The sequence below is a fragment of the Molothrus aeneus genome, chromosome 7, assembly GCF_037042795.1.
Source record: "Molothrus aeneus isolate 106 chromosome 7, BPBGC_Maene_1.0, whole genome shotgun sequence".
In the NCBI taxonomy this organism is placed as follows: domain Eukaryota; kingdom Metazoa; phylum Chordata; class Aves; order Passeriformes; family Icteridae; genus Molothrus; species Molothrus aeneus.
Window position 1 is genome coordinate 24587846 of NC_089652.1, and position 19378 is coordinate 24607223.

The following is a 19378-nucleotide window of genomic DNA, read 5'->3' on the forward strand; positions in this document are numbered from 1 at the left end:
CATTTTTCTGTGCTCATTCAATTAGGGCATGTAGCAAGCTGAACAACACAAATTAGAAAAGGCTCTCTAAGTGGTAAAATGCTTTCTATAGGGAAGCTAAAGAAATAAAGAATCCAGTTTCAATTAACAGGATTTTGTTTATGTAGAAATTAACTTTTGACACTTTTTTAATACAGTACTAGTGAACTCATTAATTTAAGGGCATTCTGTCATAGTGAAAGAAGTTACTTCAACTATTTCTAGCCTAAACAGCAGATATACAAGTTAAAAAAAAAACACAAAAAAAAGGAACTGTAATGAATTTATACTAAAGTGTTAACTTAATTGCACAACTTTTAGCAATGGAGTCCAAAATTAACAACTCACAGTAATTTATAATATATCATTGTGAATTCAAATAGGCTTGCCCCCCTAAATAGCTTTCAACTAATACAAACTGTATTTGTAATTTGGCTCTAAAACTCCAACACAGAAAAAGCTCTCAAATTATTTTTTTTTTTTTATTGCATGATAAAGCAAAGATAAAACAAAGCTGAACTACTCCTTTTCACATTATGATAAAACCTGGAATCCACCACTCTCTTGATTAAAGCACTTGTCTGGCAGAAATCAAGATCAACTCCTAAAATTATCAGTAGAGAATTCAACTTGGCATTCTACTTTTCAGGTTTCCTAGTATGAACAGGGTTGGTTTTTTTAAATTCTAAATGCACAATGAAAGGCAAAAACACACTGAGATTTTTATCTGAGATAAACACTGAATTTCCTTTTTAGTTTTGGGTTTTTTTTTCCCTTAGGGAAAGAAGATTTTTTTTTTTTTGCTAGCAATAAAGACATCAAAACAGAATTTTAAAAAAGAACATGGCACTACATCATTAGGAGTACTGCAACACATACATTCAGGGATGAGCACAAAAATCAAATATGTAAGTGCCAAATGCCTAAAAATGTAATTTAAGCTCAATTTATTATCTCTATTCTTTAATTTCTTATATTTACAGAAGAAAAATGCTGCCTGTAATTAAAGATGACCCAGTCAATAAAACATTTCAGCTTATATTTTATGAACACAACCTTTCTTCTCTGTTCTGCAATCTCTTCCCTCAAAACCCAGAGGCAGCAGAAGTACCTCCTGTCTAAGAGGCCAAGTATCATAACAAAAAAATCACAACAAAACGTCCTCACTCACTTTCCTGGCATGGCTAATTTATTTTTACAAGAGTTGAAATATTTTTACCAGCAGGAATAATTAATCTAGAAAAATGGAGAGTGTTTCTGTGTTGGCCAATTATCATGACAGATTTGCAAAGCTGACTTCTTAAAGCTTGATAAGCAACTTAATTGTATCTAAAACCTCACATACTCTTAAACAACTTTTCCAACTAAAGCTTTAATCTACTAGCCAAATGCCTATTTATCCAGAGATTTTGGATTTCCCCTGAAAGTATGGCACAAAGACAGCTTGTAAAGTAGCAAGAGTCTGTGATAAAAAAAAGTATAAAGAGGCCAAGCCACATGGTAGGTTCATGCATATGGATTATCCTAAAGGATAAATGGGCCAGGAAAGATTCTGCTTTTCTGTGCAGTCTTTGAAGCAGTGACAAAGTCTGCTTTTTTCTAGAGCCTCAGACTGCTCTGTTGACTAGTGCAGAACACAGACACAATGACACATGTCTCTTCAGTAATGCACAGTAAGGCTCAAGGAGAAGCTTCTCTGGCTGCTGAGGTGCACAGCTGACCAGCTGAGCTGGGGAAGGGAAGGAAATCCCACAAATAAACTGATGAATTACAGCATACAAACCTACAGGGATGACTCTCATCTAAAAATGATCTTTGATAATGACATTACAGCTGTGCTCTGCTAAGCTTCCTGAAAATCACATTGTCTAAAAGATCACTTTTCATAATTGTAGAACAGAACTACTGAGACAGTAACATCAGAGTATGAAAAGGCATGTAGGTGCATTTTGCCTGTTCCCCAACTAAGACAACATCTATGTAGAAAAGTCTGGGATGTATCATCAGCTACAGTTTCAGAGATACACAAACTTTTATTCTTTCACTGGGAAAACAAGAAGTGAAAAATCATTTTTCAACTCTTGTATTCCTAATGCAAGAAAAATGAAAAATAAAAAAATATATTGTTTGTCACAGTGGCACAGTAGACTGTGATTAAAGAGCAGGATTCAAAAAACAACATTTACTCAAAGAATTCGTGGGAGTTTATCAAACTAGCGAGCTAAAAGTAGTCTGCAACCAAGGAACAAAGGCTAGCATTAAATGCAGATAAAAGCTGAACTATGAAGGCTGAACTATGCCACAAATTCCATCTCTTCCTAAAATGTGTTTTTGAAATTACATTTACAGAAATGTTCCCACCAAAATCCTCCAACACTAAAGATGGAAGGAAACTGATTTTTTTTTATTTATATACAGATATAGAAAATTAATTTTCCCCTGAAATCTCTAAGCTCTTTTACTTATTCTAAAGCCACTGAATAAACTGTATGAAGGAGACTGAGGGTACAGTAAATCATAAAATTCAGTGACTTGAACTGATTAATTAACTTCATCTTTTGGAGAAGAAATCAGGAAGCATATCTATAGGACAATAACCAGGATTAGCCAAATTTACCTGAAAGTATAAATTTCTTCCAGCCCTCCTTCTTCATCCAAAGTATACATGAGCTTCCTCACCACATCAATACCTTGCTTTTGTTGTTCAGTTAAACCCTTTATTGGAAAAGAGTTTTTGTGCATATGAGCATGTACACTGGCACTTTTATCTCCACTTCCATCATCAACACTCACTGGGAATGGCAGACTAAGAACAAAAGAAGAAGCAGTTAGTTTGACTTTCTTAAGAAAATATCCAAGCAAAGCAAAACAAGATGTTCTTAGGATTGACAATTTCTATCTAGCTGCAGACAGATATATAAAGAGTTACAGAACTTGCAAAACAAACTAAGCAATATTTCAAGTCTACTTGGCATTGCTAACATCTTGACCAGAGCGATGCACCAGTTCTGGGTATTGTGCATCAATAAAGACATCCACATATAGGAATAGATTAAACAGTAAAGTCAATGCTGATTAGAAAGCAAGACCCATTAAAAAAGATTGAACAAAATAAAGCCTGTAGAGAAGAGAATTAGAGGGCAAGATAGCCTTAAATAGAAAAAGCTGTTGCAGAGAAGAAGGAAACAATCAGTTCTTTGTATTCTGCCTGCACACCTATCACATCATGGAGTCAGGTCAGATAGTCAAAAACCTGATAAAGGCATTTCAAACCATAATCTCTAAAACCAACTGCCTGAGGAGAGAGAAGAGTCTCCATCACTGCAAATCTTTATCAGAAGGTTAGACAAACACTGCTCAGCAATGACAGACATACACCTGACCCAGTCTAAAGCAGAGGATTGCTCCAGATGACTTGTTAAAGGCTGTTCCAGGCCTGTGACTCTGTATTGGCTCAAAATGCCAGCAAGCAGGACATTCTCTGCAGTGGAACTATTAGGTATTTCTGGAACAAATGTTATTCTTTGAGATTTTAATAGCTTACAACACTGGGTGAATTTCTGACTGAAGATGACACATTTTTCTTGCACTTCATGATTCAGATTTTAAAATTTAGCCAGGGGTTATAGATAAAATGATTTTACTGTTCTTCAAAATATAGGAGAGTGTTAACTAAATATAACAAACACAGTAGAGAAAAATGTGTAAGATCCTCAACTCTGTGCCCCAGAAAACACCTGCGGATTTTTCATCTGATCCAATTCTGAATGAACCACATGATACCTTTTACCACATTTCTACAAAGTGAAGTAACTTTAGCATTGTATTATGTTTTTTAAAAAGCAGCCTACACATCTCTACCATACTTACACCTCATTAGTCCTCACTAAACTTATCCATGAAGCAACAGATAATAAACAGAGTTAACATTATGCACAACAGTGTCACATAGAGCCAAATTAAAGATCAAGCTTCAGCAAAGTGTTTGGTACCTTTTTAGGAAGCAGATTCCACTGACAAAATATAGAAACTGTATTTTTAAGCTGATATGGCAATATCAAAAAGCTGATAGGTAAAGTTAGGCTACATTCACTATACAGTACCCAGAGACTACTGTGATGAGAAGTATGTAATACCCAACACTACACAGTGCTCAGCATGTGCTTGGCACCTGGAAGCAGGGAGGAAAACCAACTCTCTGCTGCAAGTTACAATCTAGTCTATGATCAGGACAAAAGAGATGCAAGCATAGGTTATAACAAAAGGTTTAGCAAGACTTTTTTTTAAACAAGCGTTTTACATTTGTGCAAGTAAAAATCAAATAATCCTTTGCTCCTGTGGGTGGGAGACAGGGTGCAAACCTGCAGCCAATGCTGTAACAGCAACATTTCATTTCTGCTTCATAGACAAGAGAGAAGCAGTTGAATACCAGGGCTCCAAAAGATGTACTCTGACTGGCAGAGGTACTCAGATTCATGGTGATGCACCTCTACTGCCTCCAGTGCCAACAACAGCTCAAGTAAGCCAGGAGGGGCATGTCACACTGGAAGCAGAACTGCTTTTTCTGTGGAGACAGAACCTGATATTTTTGCATCCAGCCTCCCCTAATCAAAGGCAAAGATTTCTTTGTGGAGGATCAGACCATGATTTTCAGTCACATTTCCCTACCTAAGCCCTCTTATCTTCCAGATGGGTTGGCAAATGGCTTAAATTAATTCATTATTAAGTTCACAACATTGTTCCTTACAGAATGCTGGATCTAGGTTAAAAGTACATGGTCAGAAGTAAAACTAGGGCTTTAACTTTCTCCTGTGAAAGTATTTATTATCAACAGCCACATAAAGTTTTGCTTTTAAATAAACTCCTCTAGAAGGCTAACAGCTTCCAGTTGCCATCACACACAGACCTTAACAACACTATTGATTATCTGGATCAATGCCTGTATCTACAGCATGACAATCAAGGGATTCCTGTTCTAACACATAAGATATTGCTTCCATCTTCCAAGCCCATCATTGTGAATACAACCCTTCTCTCTTCAGACCTGCTCCTCTATTGACACCAGAAACAAGCTATTAATATCTGCAACACTCTCTCATTATTTCTTCCCAGTAATGTCCTTGCCTAAAAGGATCTAGGCCATTGCTGTGACAAAATCACTGTTTCTGAGGCTATTTTGGCTTATTGTTTCCTAATTCTAATTCTCTGCTTATATTTTTCTTTTGTCTCCCATTTTACACTTTGGCTCTAAGCTATAAGCTTTAGGGGAGTAGAAGCCATCACCTTAACATTTATTTGCACATTATTTAACCAAGGAGACTTGGCTTGTAAGTGGAATTCAAAGTACGTATAACTGATAGAAGTACTTGCTATTTCAAGATAATAATTAAGAAAGAATAATTTCCCTTTAAAAGATGGCATAGTACATAGCAGCCATCTTCATACTTACAAAAACTGAAGCGAAGTTTCTGTTTTCTTCAAGTTAGCAATGATAATTTCCAGCTGATCCTCACTGACAGGACTGCTAAGGTCTGTAAACAATTCAATGTGTCTCTTCTCATATTTCTTTCCTCTTAAAATAGAGAAAAACATTTACCGATATTGAAAATATTATAAGGCCATTTTAAAATAATTTCCTTACAAAATAGTAACAAAAGTAATATATTTGTAATTACTTTTACCAAAGAAATTTACTTGTAAAATGAAATAAAGCAAATAAACCTATTTGGTAGAAGTTGTTCTATCATAGGTTATATTGTTCATCCTAAGTGTTTACATGAGTCCCCTTTCTCCCTTCTACCTTAAAATTGAGGATTTTAGCCCTGTGACTGTACAAATCACTAACTACACCTAAATGAATGGAAGTCTGCCAATTTTCATCAATGTGGATAAAATGCTAATAAAATACATTAGGCTGTTTATGGATTAGATTGATTATTTCCTTTGCAGCTGTAAGTCTGTTCTTGTGAAAATGCTTTTAAATTACTGTTGCTGGTGGGGGTTCCATTTTAGTAATCTAATTCAGTAGATTCATTGGAGAAGATGGACTTTCAAGACTACTTAATATACTAAGAAGTGGTAACAGTACAGATCAGGAAGGTTGAATGACAGAACAAATATCAGTTGAACAACGACAGAACAAAATTCAGTTGAAGTGGCTGAATTCAGTTTTGATCTGGATAATCAAACACAAGAGTGATTTTCTTGAATTTTTACCCTATAGTATTTTCTCAAATGAAGGCAAACTCCATATCAAAGGGGTTGGTGTATACAAGCTACAACAAAACCCAGTGTTCCATAGCTATTCAAGACTATAATGGCATAAATACAGTAATTTCCATTCACAACAGTTTTAATCACTAAATGGATACAGCCTTCCACACTGATTACACTTTATTCATGAAAATATAAATTGCATCACCAAGTCCAGTCTTCTGCACTCACAGTTAGATCATATAACCTTTTTAGAAACATGATCAAACCCTGGTTTGAGAGGAAGCGCAGTTACCTTCCTTTCCCGGCACCACTACTTCACAGAGTGTTAGAAACACCTTGCCAGCCTCAGTGCACTCACTGATAACTTTGTAACACTGATGTCAACATTTTTTCTCAGCTTAAAGAGTGTTTTTTCCTATTGCACCTTTATTTCCACAGCATATTTACAAACAGCCACTTCATCTCCAACAGTCTTTAAATTTCTAGGCTGAACAAATTCACCTTTTTAGTTTTGTTTTCCTTTTTTCTTTCTAAAATGTGCCATCACATTTAAATTCAGTAGCCCTTTCCTAAGCATTTCAACATCCAGATTAACAGTTTTTGAAAGCAGAACACAAGAAATGTGACAGAAAGGGAAGGCTTTGTGCCTTCTATAATGGTAGCAATGCTCTCATGGCACTACTACAGAGTTGCCAGTTGCCTCAGAAAGCTCTCCAATTGTCTGGACAAGTCAGATGTCTCATGAGGATTGTTTAGAGGCAAACTTCTGTGGTGTGCTGTTTATCTTTAATGCTTACTCGGGTTTTTTTTTTTTCAGAAAGCACTTCCCATGTTTATACATACAGTAAATATAAGAGTGACAAGAAAACATCAGTGCAAAGTCAGACTTTTGTATAAGCCCTCAGGTTACATACTCACATTGTTTGTTTCTGAAGCAAGTCCATACACACAATAATAGCATCTAGAACTAGGCAAAATTAAGAAAAATCTCAGAATTTGAATCAAGTAACAAATGTTATTTTTTGTAGAAAACAATTTTACATTTTCACTCCCTCTCAAACACTGACAAACGTGCATTTTAGTTAAGAAATACTCTTTTTGAGATAAAAACTTTTCAAATAACTGATGTGCAAGAGGTTCCTACATATCTTGTGTGTATTGTGATCTTGTCTCTGCCCCACCTACCCAATGGAACACTAAAAAGACTACTTCAGATCCCAAAAATCTCAACTGCCAATGAGAGGCTCAAGTCCATGAAGAGGCAATCTAACTTTTAGAATGCTACTCTGAATCCACCAACAAAATTTCAACATATATAATTTTCTCACAGAAGTTTTTCTTTGAACCACCTGCATCTGACAATCTTTTCAGAAAGCACTTCATCACGATGTCCACTGGGAATGTGTGAGCCAGCTGAATGGCTGCACACTTCTGAAACAGCTCTGACTGCCTGGACAGAGCTCACAGCAATCATTTTATGGCCAGAGAGAGACAACACAGGAGACTGAACTGAATGTAAATGAAACACATGAAGGAACGCTATAGAGATTACCCTTTAAAACTCTTCACCTTACATGTAACTAAGAGCAGAACACAGTCAAACATGAATGGCATTCAAACCAGGGAGTAACATTTGGCAATGTTCAAAATACTTCATAAATAAATCAGTCTGATAAACCTCTAATCTGCTTTCTCTGGGGTAGAGGTAGTTTTCTTCACAGGAGCTGACATGGGGCTGTGTCTTGAAATTGTGCTGGAAACAGTGATGATAATATAGGGATGTTGTAGTTGTTGGTGAGCAGTGCTTGCAAAGAGCCAAGGCCTTTTCTGGCTCTTGTACCACCCTGCCAGTGAGGAAGCTGGGGGGGACACAAGAAGTTGAGAGGAGACACAGCAGGGACAGCTGGTCTCAACTGACCAATGGGATATCCCACACCTGGCATCACACTCAACATGTAAAGCTGTCAGGAAGAAGGAGGAAAGGGGGATATTCAGAGTTTGAGTGTTGGTCTTCCCAGGTAACTGTTGAGTCTGATGGAGCCCTGCTCTCCTGGATATGACTGAACACCTACCTGCCCTGGGGAAGCAGTGAGTAATTCCTTGTGTGCACAAGGACTCTGCTTGTGTGCACAGCTTTTAACTTCCCTATTAACTTGTCTTTATCTCAACCCACGAGTTTTCTCCCTTTTACCCTTTCAGTTCTCTCCCCATCCAGCTGGTGGAGGAATGAGCAAGTAGCTGCGTGCGGCTGAGTTGCCAGCTGGGCTGAAACCACGACAGTCTGGTTTCTGGAACTTCTGCTGACTTACTTCATAAACAACATTTTTACTAAAAAGCATAAACCAAGTTCTGTAATGCTATTTTAAAAATACATGCCTTATTTGAAGCCTAAAATTATATTACTATCTTTTTTCTCTCTAATTAACAGAAAACTTCATAAAAGCAATGATTCCTTTTAAGGCCAAGGCTACATCTGTTAGCCTAAAAGAACGTCAAAAAGCAGCTAAGTCTGCTTTTGGACAAACTTACAACCACAAATTAGCTTAACTCTGATAGTAGTTAAAACTTGGGAGGCTGAGCCCAATTTCACAACACTGACTTCCTGTCTCCTACGTAACTGAATCAGTTCAAGAAGTGCTCTTCAGCAAAAGGATACAGTCTGCTTGTGCAGAGCCTGCTTTAATCAAATTTTGAATGTCTTCCAGCAGATCAAAATCTGGCAGCATTAGAGATCTATGTACAGTAATGTTTTGGTATTGATCCTCACTGGCAAGGCCATTTCTAGTGCCATTAGTGCCAAACAGAACTACAGCGACTTCATCTTTACTCTCAGCAAAAACCTGTAGATACAGAGAACACAAAACAGGTATAAAAACACAGGTAGATTCATACATAACTATGTTAGGCAGATTACAGCTAACTGAACTAATTTTGAAACATCAATTATAATGGATTTACTGGTTTTTACTTATACTTTACTTATAATTTTTACTTATTTACTATCCTCTCAAAACGTAAACTTATAGTGAGATCACAAAGTTAGATATAATTAAACTAACAAATTTACAAGAGGCTATCTGGGATAAAACAAGTAAAATTGGTTGATTCAGTCCTCAAAATGGGTCTTCTGTGTGGCAATTACTAAGTGTTGAAATATTTTAGAGAGAGAAAAAAGCAATTCTTTTCCCTAAACGTTTCTACTGCCCTGAAGAAAAAATGGTGACCAACCCAACTATCACATCTCATGCACAACAAATACAGCTGAAACAAAGAGCCCTGTTACTCCTGCATAAACAGAAACTAATTCTCACTCATTCCTCATTTATTTCAATGATTAGTAAATGAGGAAAATGTTTCACAGATGTTTTTAACACTTATGAAGTCACACACACCTGTCTCTGCACGAACTTTGTCATAATCTTCTTGGCTTGGTCAAGTGAAGACTCTTCACCAGGGGAAGAACTGCTCATTGTAAGGCCTACATCCAGGCACAGCACTACTGCCACCTGGAAAGGAGGAGTGAGAATAAAAAATACAATACAAGCATAATTACTTACAAGGGTACATACAAAACTCAAAAATCAAACTACATCACAAGTGTTTTCTTTTACACTAACTGTTAATAAGAGACAATGGTGGAAGACAGAACTGGCATAACTGCACTGAAAAGAAAATAATTTCATCCTGTACCGTGTTCCAGACATTTCAGTGGAAAATACAAAAAAATCCTATGTTACACAATAACCTGTAAAGGGCATGTAATTTCTGTACAATCCCATTAATATATTAGGGATCTAAGGGCTTTTCTGCACCAGGAAATTAAACATATATTTTAGCTGACAATTGCAAGGATGAATTCCAATTTCAACTTAGGGGCTCAAATCCCTCACATTAGTCTATGTTTTTGCATTTCTGATCACCTCTTTAGCTGATCTATACAAAATACTGCCCAAGTCTGCCCATGAATTGATTTATACATTAGAAATAAATAAAATTGTTTCTTGCAATTTCTCATTTGACTCTTAAGTTCCTCTAATGTTCTTTCACAGACTCCCCTTATCTTGATTAATCATCCACATGAATGTAGTTGCAAGAGGAATTCAGCAAAATGAGGCCCTGCATGTCCAAGGCCAGCTCAAATTTATTCTCATGGATTAAACCAAAGTTCCCTAAATATACATCAAAACCTTGATGGGCTGCCAGTGGATTAAATTACACTGCCTGAAAAAAATTGTTTGCCTGAACACAGGAAAGTCAGGTATTACCTAGGCTGGAGCCAGCTGACTCATTTTAAAATACAAAATATAGCCAATTCCAGAAGAAATTAAGCTGACAAAAGGATGTGGGCAATAATCCTAAATCTGTCAAGGGACACAAGCAAAATGGATGAACAGCAAGATAAGGCATTGGTCTAAGCCCTGCAAGCCCAGCCTTGCAAGTAACTACAAGTTCCTGCTGAGCAGCAGAGCTCCACAAGCTCTGTCCAGCAGGTTACACCCAATCTCAGCACTCTACTCCTCACCCTGCCTTCACCAGGCTTGCCTGGGAGCTGGGAAAAAGTGCCTGAGCCAGCCAGATCTGCAGAAGCTCAGAGTGGAGCAGAGGCAGTTCCAGAGGCTGCACAGTGTTCTCACAAGAGCCCTGTCAGTGCCCACCTCCAGCCTGGGGAATTACTGAATCTACCCACAGCAGCAGCTGCAGACCCTCCTTGGCTTGGTGCTGTGCTCCCCAAAAACGCTTCATAGACGGCAGGATGACAGCAGAGAAGCCACAGAAGTGCAGGAGTGCAGAGCTGCTGTTTGCTTACAAAACACACCACCAAGTGTCAAGTGCCAACATGCTCTTCTGGAAGGCAGCAAACCCAGGCTGGGTGCCCGTTCAGGTATGTGGGATCTTCCTTTAGGAAGAGGACAGCTCTTGTGGTAACCCTCCTTTATGTCTCTCTTCAGCTGCTATTAACCTGTTATTACCCCCTGGCCACGTCACCTGAGCACGCAGAGCTGCTGCTGGCAGTGCAGGCTCCTGAGCGACACTCGCCCGGAGCTCCGCACGTGTGACCGCAGGACAGCCCTGTCACACCTGAGCTACAGCAACCCGCCCTGCCCAGTGCTGAAAAGGGCGATGTGAAACAAGCCTGCCTTTATCTCTGACCTCTCGGTGCTGAAGCAGCTATAATAAAGCAAAGACAGAGATGGCTACAACAGCACAGATAAAGCTGCGTTTAACAGATACTAAACTGCTCCGTAACACAAGAGACCTGAACACAGCTTTCACCAATAAGTTCCCCTAAACACACCACACATACAACCTGCATTTTCAACAGAGCAAAAACAGTCCTAGCATTACTCCAGCAAGAGTAATGCTAGTCACTGCTGCGCAAGCAGAAACACTGATTCCATGTCAGCTTTGCACCGGCAGCGGCTCGGCGGCCAGCACGGGAAGAGTTACGCTGTGCCAGGGACGGGTGCCCGTGGGTGCCCGGAGCCAGGGACGGGTGCATGTGGGTGCCCGGAGCCAGGGATGGGTGCCCGTGGGTGCCCGGAGCCAGGGACGGGTGCATGTGGGTGCCCGGAGCCAGGGACGGGTGCATGTGGGTGCCCGGAGCCAGGGATGGGTGCCCGGAGCCGGCGGTACCCCCGGCGGGCCCCCTGCCCTCACCTTGCCGCTGGGCGCCATGGCGCTCGTGCCGGGACGCGGTGCGCCGCGCTCAGCGCTCCGCCCGCCCCGCGTCCCCCCGGGAACACGGCGGCGGCGCCTCGCGTTCCGCGGCGGGGGCAGCGCCGCCTAGCGGTGGACGGGGGCTCGGGCGGGGCCGCTGCCGGCGCTGCCGGTTCGGGACCGGCTGAGGGGAAAGCTGAGGTGGGCACGGCCGGGCTATGGGAGAGGGAAGGGAGATGTCGGGTGCCCCCCGCATCTTTCTCCTCAGGGCTCCCCGCAGTCCTCCCTCCAAGTGCCACATCTCGCAGGCGTGGCTGTCATTTTAGCCGCAGTTCGAGCGGAGCGTAGCCCAGGACAAGCCCGAGGTAGGTGACTGAGGTCCCTGAGGAGCGGCGGGTCCAGAGCAGGTGTCAGGGGCCCTTCTGCCCTGCTCTATCCTACAGCACCTCCCGGGTCCCCCAGCCCGATGTAACCCCGGCTGTCAGCCCAGCCCCACAGGCGCTCACTTGTCCCCCACCAGCAGCACTGGAGAGACAATCGGGAGGGTTAAAGCTGGAAAACTCGTGGGTTGAGGTAACTAGAGTATAATAAGAAAAGCAAGAGCCAAGCACACCAGCAAAGCAAACCAAGGCATTAATTCACTGCTTCCCCAGGGCAGGCAGGTGTTCAGCCATCTCCAGGAGGGCAGGGCCCCAGCACATGTAATGGTGGCTATGGCCAAATATCCACACTCCATCACTCCAAACAGTCCCTCTTCCTCCTCCTCCTCCTCTCCCCTCTACATACTGCCATGTTATATGGTCTGGAATACCCCTTTGGTCAGCTGGGGTCAGCTGTCCCAGCTGTGTCACCCCCAACTCTATTGGAGCATGGCCATACAAAAAGCAGAACAGGCCTTGGCTCTGTAAGCTCTGCTCAGCAATAACAAAAACACCTCTATATTATCAACCCCGTGTTCAGCACAAACCCAAAACACATCCCGATACCAGGTGGTGTGAAGAAAATTAGCTCTATCCCAGCCAAACTCAGCACATCTTTCCAGAGGGGCTGTCTCCAGGGCTCCCCAGAATCCCACAGGACACAGCCTGCTGGGGAGCAGCCATTCCCCTTCACCACTGGAACAGGGATTTCAGCTGCCCAGAGCATCCCAAAGTTGCATTCTGCCCGTGAATCACCAGTGGGTCAGGTTTCTTTCATTAAACACTGGCACAACACTAGCTTTGTCCCACCATTAACAACAGAGAGAATTTCTGAGTTCTCACACTGCATCCAGGCTGTTTGATCAAACTGGAACCCACTGATTTTAAGAATTCCTAGTAAAATACATGCTATATCAGGTATATCTTGGTGCCCATTGGCTATGAAATCATTAGAGATATATGAGAATGGCAAGTATTTCATCACTTGTATTTAGTACTTCTTGTTCTGCATTACCTTCCCTGTATCCTTTGAGAGTATCTTTACCAGTGTCTTTCACTCCTAGGTATATCTCAAAACTCATATATTATCTATAATTATTCTCAAAACAGAGCTCCAAGTGGGGATATTAGTGTAGCTACAAAAGAGTAAATCTTACATGAACACTTCAAAAATCTTGTACCAGAAGACGACCCTACAAACACAAGTGTTTCCTTTTTATACTGAGTGATGTCTGAAGACAAAAATCCCCTTTCCCTCCTTACTACACTGCCATGCTTTGGGAATACTGGTAATTGAGGGATTCTCTCTTCAAAGCACTTTGCATATCAAAGGAACAGAACAGCTTGGCAATGTGACAAACATTTTAGGGGAAACCTGTAGACAAAAAGCCCCAGTCAGCTACTGCCAGAGAAAATCTTGCATTGTCTTCCTGAATGTCTCTAAGGAGATTTCAGATTAATCAGCCAAGGAAATCAGGCTGCTTACTATCATTATTATTATTCCTGATGTTATCTTAGTCCAAAAGCCCTCCCTTGGGCTCACAACCAGGCAAACCCCACTCCAGCTGATTGCCAGCATAGCTTGAATTCTAGGCACAAGAGAGATGTGCACACACACACAAGGGAAGAATAGAGAAACAAGAACTCATCAATTTAATCAACAATAGCTTTTCACACACCAGCAGAAAAGCATTTTGCAAGGCATCATGATCAATGAACATTTTATTTTTATGCTGGGGTTGGAAAGTAAAACCTCAGCCCTGACTGCTGGAACAGAATATTGACATAAACCCCTTCTCTCTGACTCCTAGATTTGACAAGAAAGCTGAATCCCAGGCTTTGGTCCGAGCTCTTGCAGCTAGAGTTGTAATTGCAGACATTACTTAGGGAAACCCAATTTAGGCCAGAACTGGGAACCTCTGATTGCAGAAGGTTTGTATGCCCAGCCCAGGTACCAGTATCCCATTTCCTTACAAAGTCTGAGTAAAGCTAAAGACACCTATAATCATGAAACTCCATCTGTGTTATTCCTATCCTTTAGCTCTCAGTCTGACATAAATGGGGGCTTTTAGCTCTCTGGCAAAACACACAAACAATAGACCCAAACATTTCCATCTCACACCTTCATGCTGCCAGATTTCTTCAGAGCTGTTTCCACCATTCAAAGGAAAACTGGTTAATCATTCCTGAAACAAACATTAATCCACATTTCCTTTTTCCTTTGCAAGTGTGAACAGAGCTACCTCATTGGTAATCATCAAATCTGACTAACCAACTCCATCTGGGGCACTGGGGCTTTGTTAGCCTGGATAAAGATTTGAGGTACTTTGCTTGTAAAAGCATGAAAAAAAAAAGGCTGTAATTAATTGTTTATTTCTATTGTATGGAATTCCAGTCTCTGGGTATAAATAATAAATATGTGACATCTCAGAGGACTCAGGATCCAGAGTGATCAGCTGTAATCTCATTCACACCAAAGTGCGTCCCACCTCAGTGTCAGTGAGGTTCTCACTCATTCCTCTGCTCATTCCTTCTTTGGTTAATTCCCCCCCAAACCAAGCCTGAATTAAGTAAGCACACTCCTGGGAAGGAGCAATGAATGGTCTGCTTTGTGCTTAGCTTCACTCAATGCCTTTACAAGGCAGCAAGGAAAATGGCTTCCCTGGTTTTTTACAAGAAGGAATGTATTACCCAGAGAGTTACAACTGAGACCCAGCTGCTTATGGCATCTCTGCGCAAATGTAAATGGCTTAAATGTAAAAGTAGCAAGATTACTTGGCCTTTCTCCCTCTTTACCCACAGGGTAAGACTTTGGATAAATGCCTGGTGGAAAGATGAATACCATAGCCATCTGGGATCTAGCCCAATAGCTTTATTGAAATGGATACATGAAGCAGATTTTTCTACAGGAAAATAGAATTAACTTTGCAATCATTACCTATTCTTTGCCTGGGATGATACATAAAAGTGGGTGCTAACTGCAAACTGAGGAATTATGAACTGAATTTTTCACATATAAACAAAGCAGGGCAAACACACTGTGACACCAATCAGCTCTGTATTTCCATCAGTACAAGCTTGGCAGCAGGCTGGAAGACAAAGTAGATGGGAAATTGGCACCCAAAATGAGGCAGAGCTTGGAAGCACATGTGTTAGCAGCCTCCTACATTGGGCTTTGTGAGGTGTGTAGTTGTCTTCTCCCAAGAGGTCTTTCCAAACACCTGCTTGAAAGCACATGCCAAAATTGTGGTGCAGACTAACACTGGTATTTATTATGTCTGTTTAGGGATTTCTGATGGCCCTTCCCAAGGGATGCCATCCTAACTCAGTGTTTGCTGAGTTGCTTCTGTGGAATACACGTGCAGGGAAAAGAGGCACTCTCTAAAGCAAAACTGGTCTTTGGCTTTGAGGTTCAGCTCCAAGTCCATAGGGCTTGTTCTCTGTCTGCAACTCAACAGCATCTGGCACATTAAAAACTGTGCCTTTAATAAACTGGAAAATAACTTCTTAAGAATCCTTTGAGGGATTTAACAGTTTTCATCTCTTGGTCTATCTGCTTTGTCCATTTTCAGTTAAGTTCATGCAATGCAAAGAAATGAGCCTCTTAGAAAACAAAGACATTACTGCAGTAGGAAAAAATAGTAAAATAGGAAAGATTATACCCCACCATCCAGCCTTGCATGAAAACACAAAGAAAAACATAGGAAGGAGAGGTAATGAGTAAAGAGAGTATATTGACTCAGGGTGTGTCCTGCCTGGCACATTCCAGTTCAGGGGCCCCTGAATAGTGGCAAATGAATCACAGCTGATAAACTACTTCAAAGCAGCACACCCAGAACTCCTAATCCCATAGAACTGCAGAGGGGAAATGGCTCTTCAAATTTCTCAGCATGGAGCTGAGAGACAGAGGCTCCATGTTTACAGTTCTCCTACTGGGGTGTCACTGTTGCTTTTCCTTGTCACTGCCCCCTACCCCAGCTGCTGAATTTACAGCTTCGTCCTTCCCTTCTCCAGCTTATGCAGTAATTACACATTTCTCAGGCAGAAAAAACACCCCTTCCACTGGCTGTTGTACACCAGGAGAGGCCTTATCAAGTACCACAGAGAGGGAAAGCATGAAACCACAGGCCTACAGTGCTTACAGCCCATTTTCCCCCCATGTGGTTTTTTACCTTTTCCACACTGTCATGGAGTCACACTTGAGAATCACACTCTTCTGTAGCCTGCATGTTCTGTCCTGCAGAATTGCTGCCCATCCAGTAGTCTTCCACCTGCTGTTTTTTTATTCCCAATGAACTATATGGCACATATGTCTCACAAGTTGAATCCTGGTTTCTTTCCTCTTCCAATCCATTTATGAAATTTCAAAAATAAATTTTTTTTAGCTCTTATCTTCTTAGCCATGGTGCTTGCCATCCCCCTCATTCTGATGACACTTCCAGATTTTATAAGAACTGTTTTGTCTTCAGCCAGGTCATAAAAAGGACACTGCACAACACAAGATGGCCAGTCCTGGGAATAACCACTAGGCACAGCTTAAGATATAGCACTCTACCTGCTTTTACAGCTGTTTTTTCAGGCACCAAAATGCACAACACTTCCCAGCCTGCTCAGGAGAATGTAATTTTAAACAGCATCCAAGCCTCACTAAATAAAAATAAGGAAGGTGGGAGGATGATTTAACAACATTTGTCCTTAAATCCCCCTGGTTTTCCTTTTACTTATTATGTTCTGAGTACCTACTAAAGGCTTAATTATTTGCTACACTACTTTCCATTCTCTAGAACCCAGAGAGCCTCTAACTCCCTGACACCTTTGCCCTCTCTCATCCCTTTTCAAAGTAGATACTATATTTATGATCTCACACATGACTTTCAAGGGAAATCATTAAAGCTTGCTTTGGCCAGTTTTATATTTGCCTTGGATGGAATTCACCTGGCTCAGCTGATTTGAAAACATTTCCACTGCAAAGCTCTGACATTTCCTGTTTTATCTCTAATCACTTTTTGCTGCTGATGTTAATTGTGTTGCTGCCTGATTGCAGATGACCTTTGTAAATGGACAGTCTTCCACAGCTGTCAATTATTTAATTAGCTCAAAAGGCAGAAACATATGCTGTGGGTCCAAAGGTTTCATCCCAGGTGAATCTCATGTAACTGTCAGGAGGAGACTGTTTAATGTAATTTCACTTTCTTTATTTATTTGTTTTTCTGTAAGAAGTAAAGAGAATATTAAAGTTGCAAAAGCCCAGCTCCAAAATAATAGGAATTTCTGACATTAAAGTTTCTTTTCCAACCTTAACCAAGTATTTCTCTATGCTGTGATACAGATTCAACTACAGGACAGGGTACTTTTTGACAATGTCATAATCTATTTCAATATATATTGGGACAAAGTTAGAGCTGTGCACTCAAGGAGTCATGAGACTCTTGCCTCATTTGTTCCAAAAACTGGGAGACAGAGAGCGAAAGAGGAAATTCTTATGATTATGGTAATTGAATTGAATGAATAGAAATGGCACTTTAAGAATTAAACTCTGGTTTTGTTCAGCAGATTGCCTGTAATCTGATATAGGTATCACTTGAACCAAGTCTCTTACCAGTAACCACTGGTTGAGTGAATCACATTTTCTTAGTGCTCAGTTTGAGATGTCAGATCTGCATAAATGTTGAGCACTCACAGGCATTTGTGAATGGAGCTTCACTTTCAAAACAGAAAATGCCTCATAATGTTAAATGTTCAAAAAAAATCATCTGCAAGGGGCAACTCAGAGGGAGACTGAGCTTTTTTAGACTTTTGTATATTTTAAAATATTATGCCTTTGTCGCCACATATTAGTTTATCAGCATTTATGTCACATGTTATTTATGTTTATTTAAAAAAAAACAAACCCAAAAGTATTTTTGAGAAGAATGTATACGTTACAGTGGCATGTATTATTGAGAGATTGCTTTGCACAATCTGTGAAAATAGGATTTGACTACACTCTCAGATATAAGGACAAGCCAAAATGCTGTATTTGCTTCTCACGAAACATTCTTCCATGGCCCACTGTATAAGCCTGGCAAGCCAGAGAAAGAGGAGCATGAAGTCCTGAGGATGGAGATTGTTCCAGATTGCAGACCTACGAGGAACAGGAAGGAAGGGTAGGATTCGTTTTATGTTCATATATTAAAAATTAGCATGACATAAATTCTTCGTATTTCCATTGCAATTTCATGGCGTGTGGACCTCTCTGGATGCATTTCTAAAGCAGAAAGAAGTACTGCAGTGGCCTTTTATCCCCGTTTTTCAGTTCAGCCACTGGAGGGCAACGTGATCCCAGACACCAGGCAGAGGCAGCTCTGCAACCCGCCGGAGTAGGGAGCGTCACCCAGCAAGCACTGCCGAACTGGAGAGGAGTTTCTGCACATGAATCTGGCAGAAATTAGGCGATAACAGCAGCAATAAACCACATGCTCTTACATTTTACCTTTGGAGGAGGTAGATTTTAAAATTTCTTAATGCATTTAAAGTTTAGGATTGCTTCACGAGTTCTAAATCCGTGGATTAGCTAAAGGATTTCTGCAGGCAGTGATGCAAGAGCCACTCAGCCTGGTATCACGAGAGGCGAAATATTTCCCACTGCTAGGTAACTGAAAAGCCCGAGACATGTGTCTGCAGTGGAAACAACTCTGGCAGACTTTTCTGGATTAGTTGTTAAATCTGTTACAACAAATTATTTGTTTATTACATTTTATAGGACTATCTGCTTATGTAGGGTCTGATTTTCTTTCAAACAAATAGAAATAGTTGGGCTCAACTGAGCTCCAGAGCACCTGGGTTCCAGGAGAAGACCACAAGAGATCATGTCAGGTATATGTGCTTTGGGGAAAGCAACAGCCCAGCAAAAGTGCATCAAATAGTGTTTGGAAAAATGTTAAAGCCAATGTTTTATTAAGAGGTGGTAAGTACCAAGTGGTTGCTGCTGTTTCAGCTGGGGTTGTGGCAGAAGCAGAATCTCATCCATCTTGCTCTCCCGGTGCCCTTTGTTTGGCAGCCTGTAGCACACCGCTGCCTGTGCAGTG

General features: G+C 40.8%; 1 protein-coding gene across 1 annotated transcript in view; it reads right to left on the bottom strand.

The window, feature by feature from the left end:
* XRCC5 (X-ray repair cross complementing 5) overlaps positions 1 to 11957 on the bottom strand; it is a 51160-nt gene extending 39203 nt beyond the window's left edge. Inside the window, exons 1-6 of the mRNA XM_066553876.1 lie at positions 11893 to 11957; positions 9627 to 9740; positions 8891 to 9074; positions 7153 to 7201; positions 5468 to 5590; positions 2636 to 2824 (exon numbers count right to left, since the gene is read on the bottom strand). Coding sequence (XP_066409973.1) covers positions 2636 to 2824; positions 5468 to 5590; positions 7153 to 7201; positions 8891 to 9074; positions 9627 to 9740; positions 11893 to 11910 — 677 coding nt within the window. The 5' untranslated portion in view covers positions 11911 to 11957. The remainder of the gene's footprint in view (positions 1 to 2635; positions 2825 to 5467; positions 5591 to 7152; positions 7202 to 8890; positions 9075 to 9626; positions 9741 to 11892) is intronic.
* Between the last annotated feature and the right edge of the window lie 7421 nt (positions 11958 to 19378).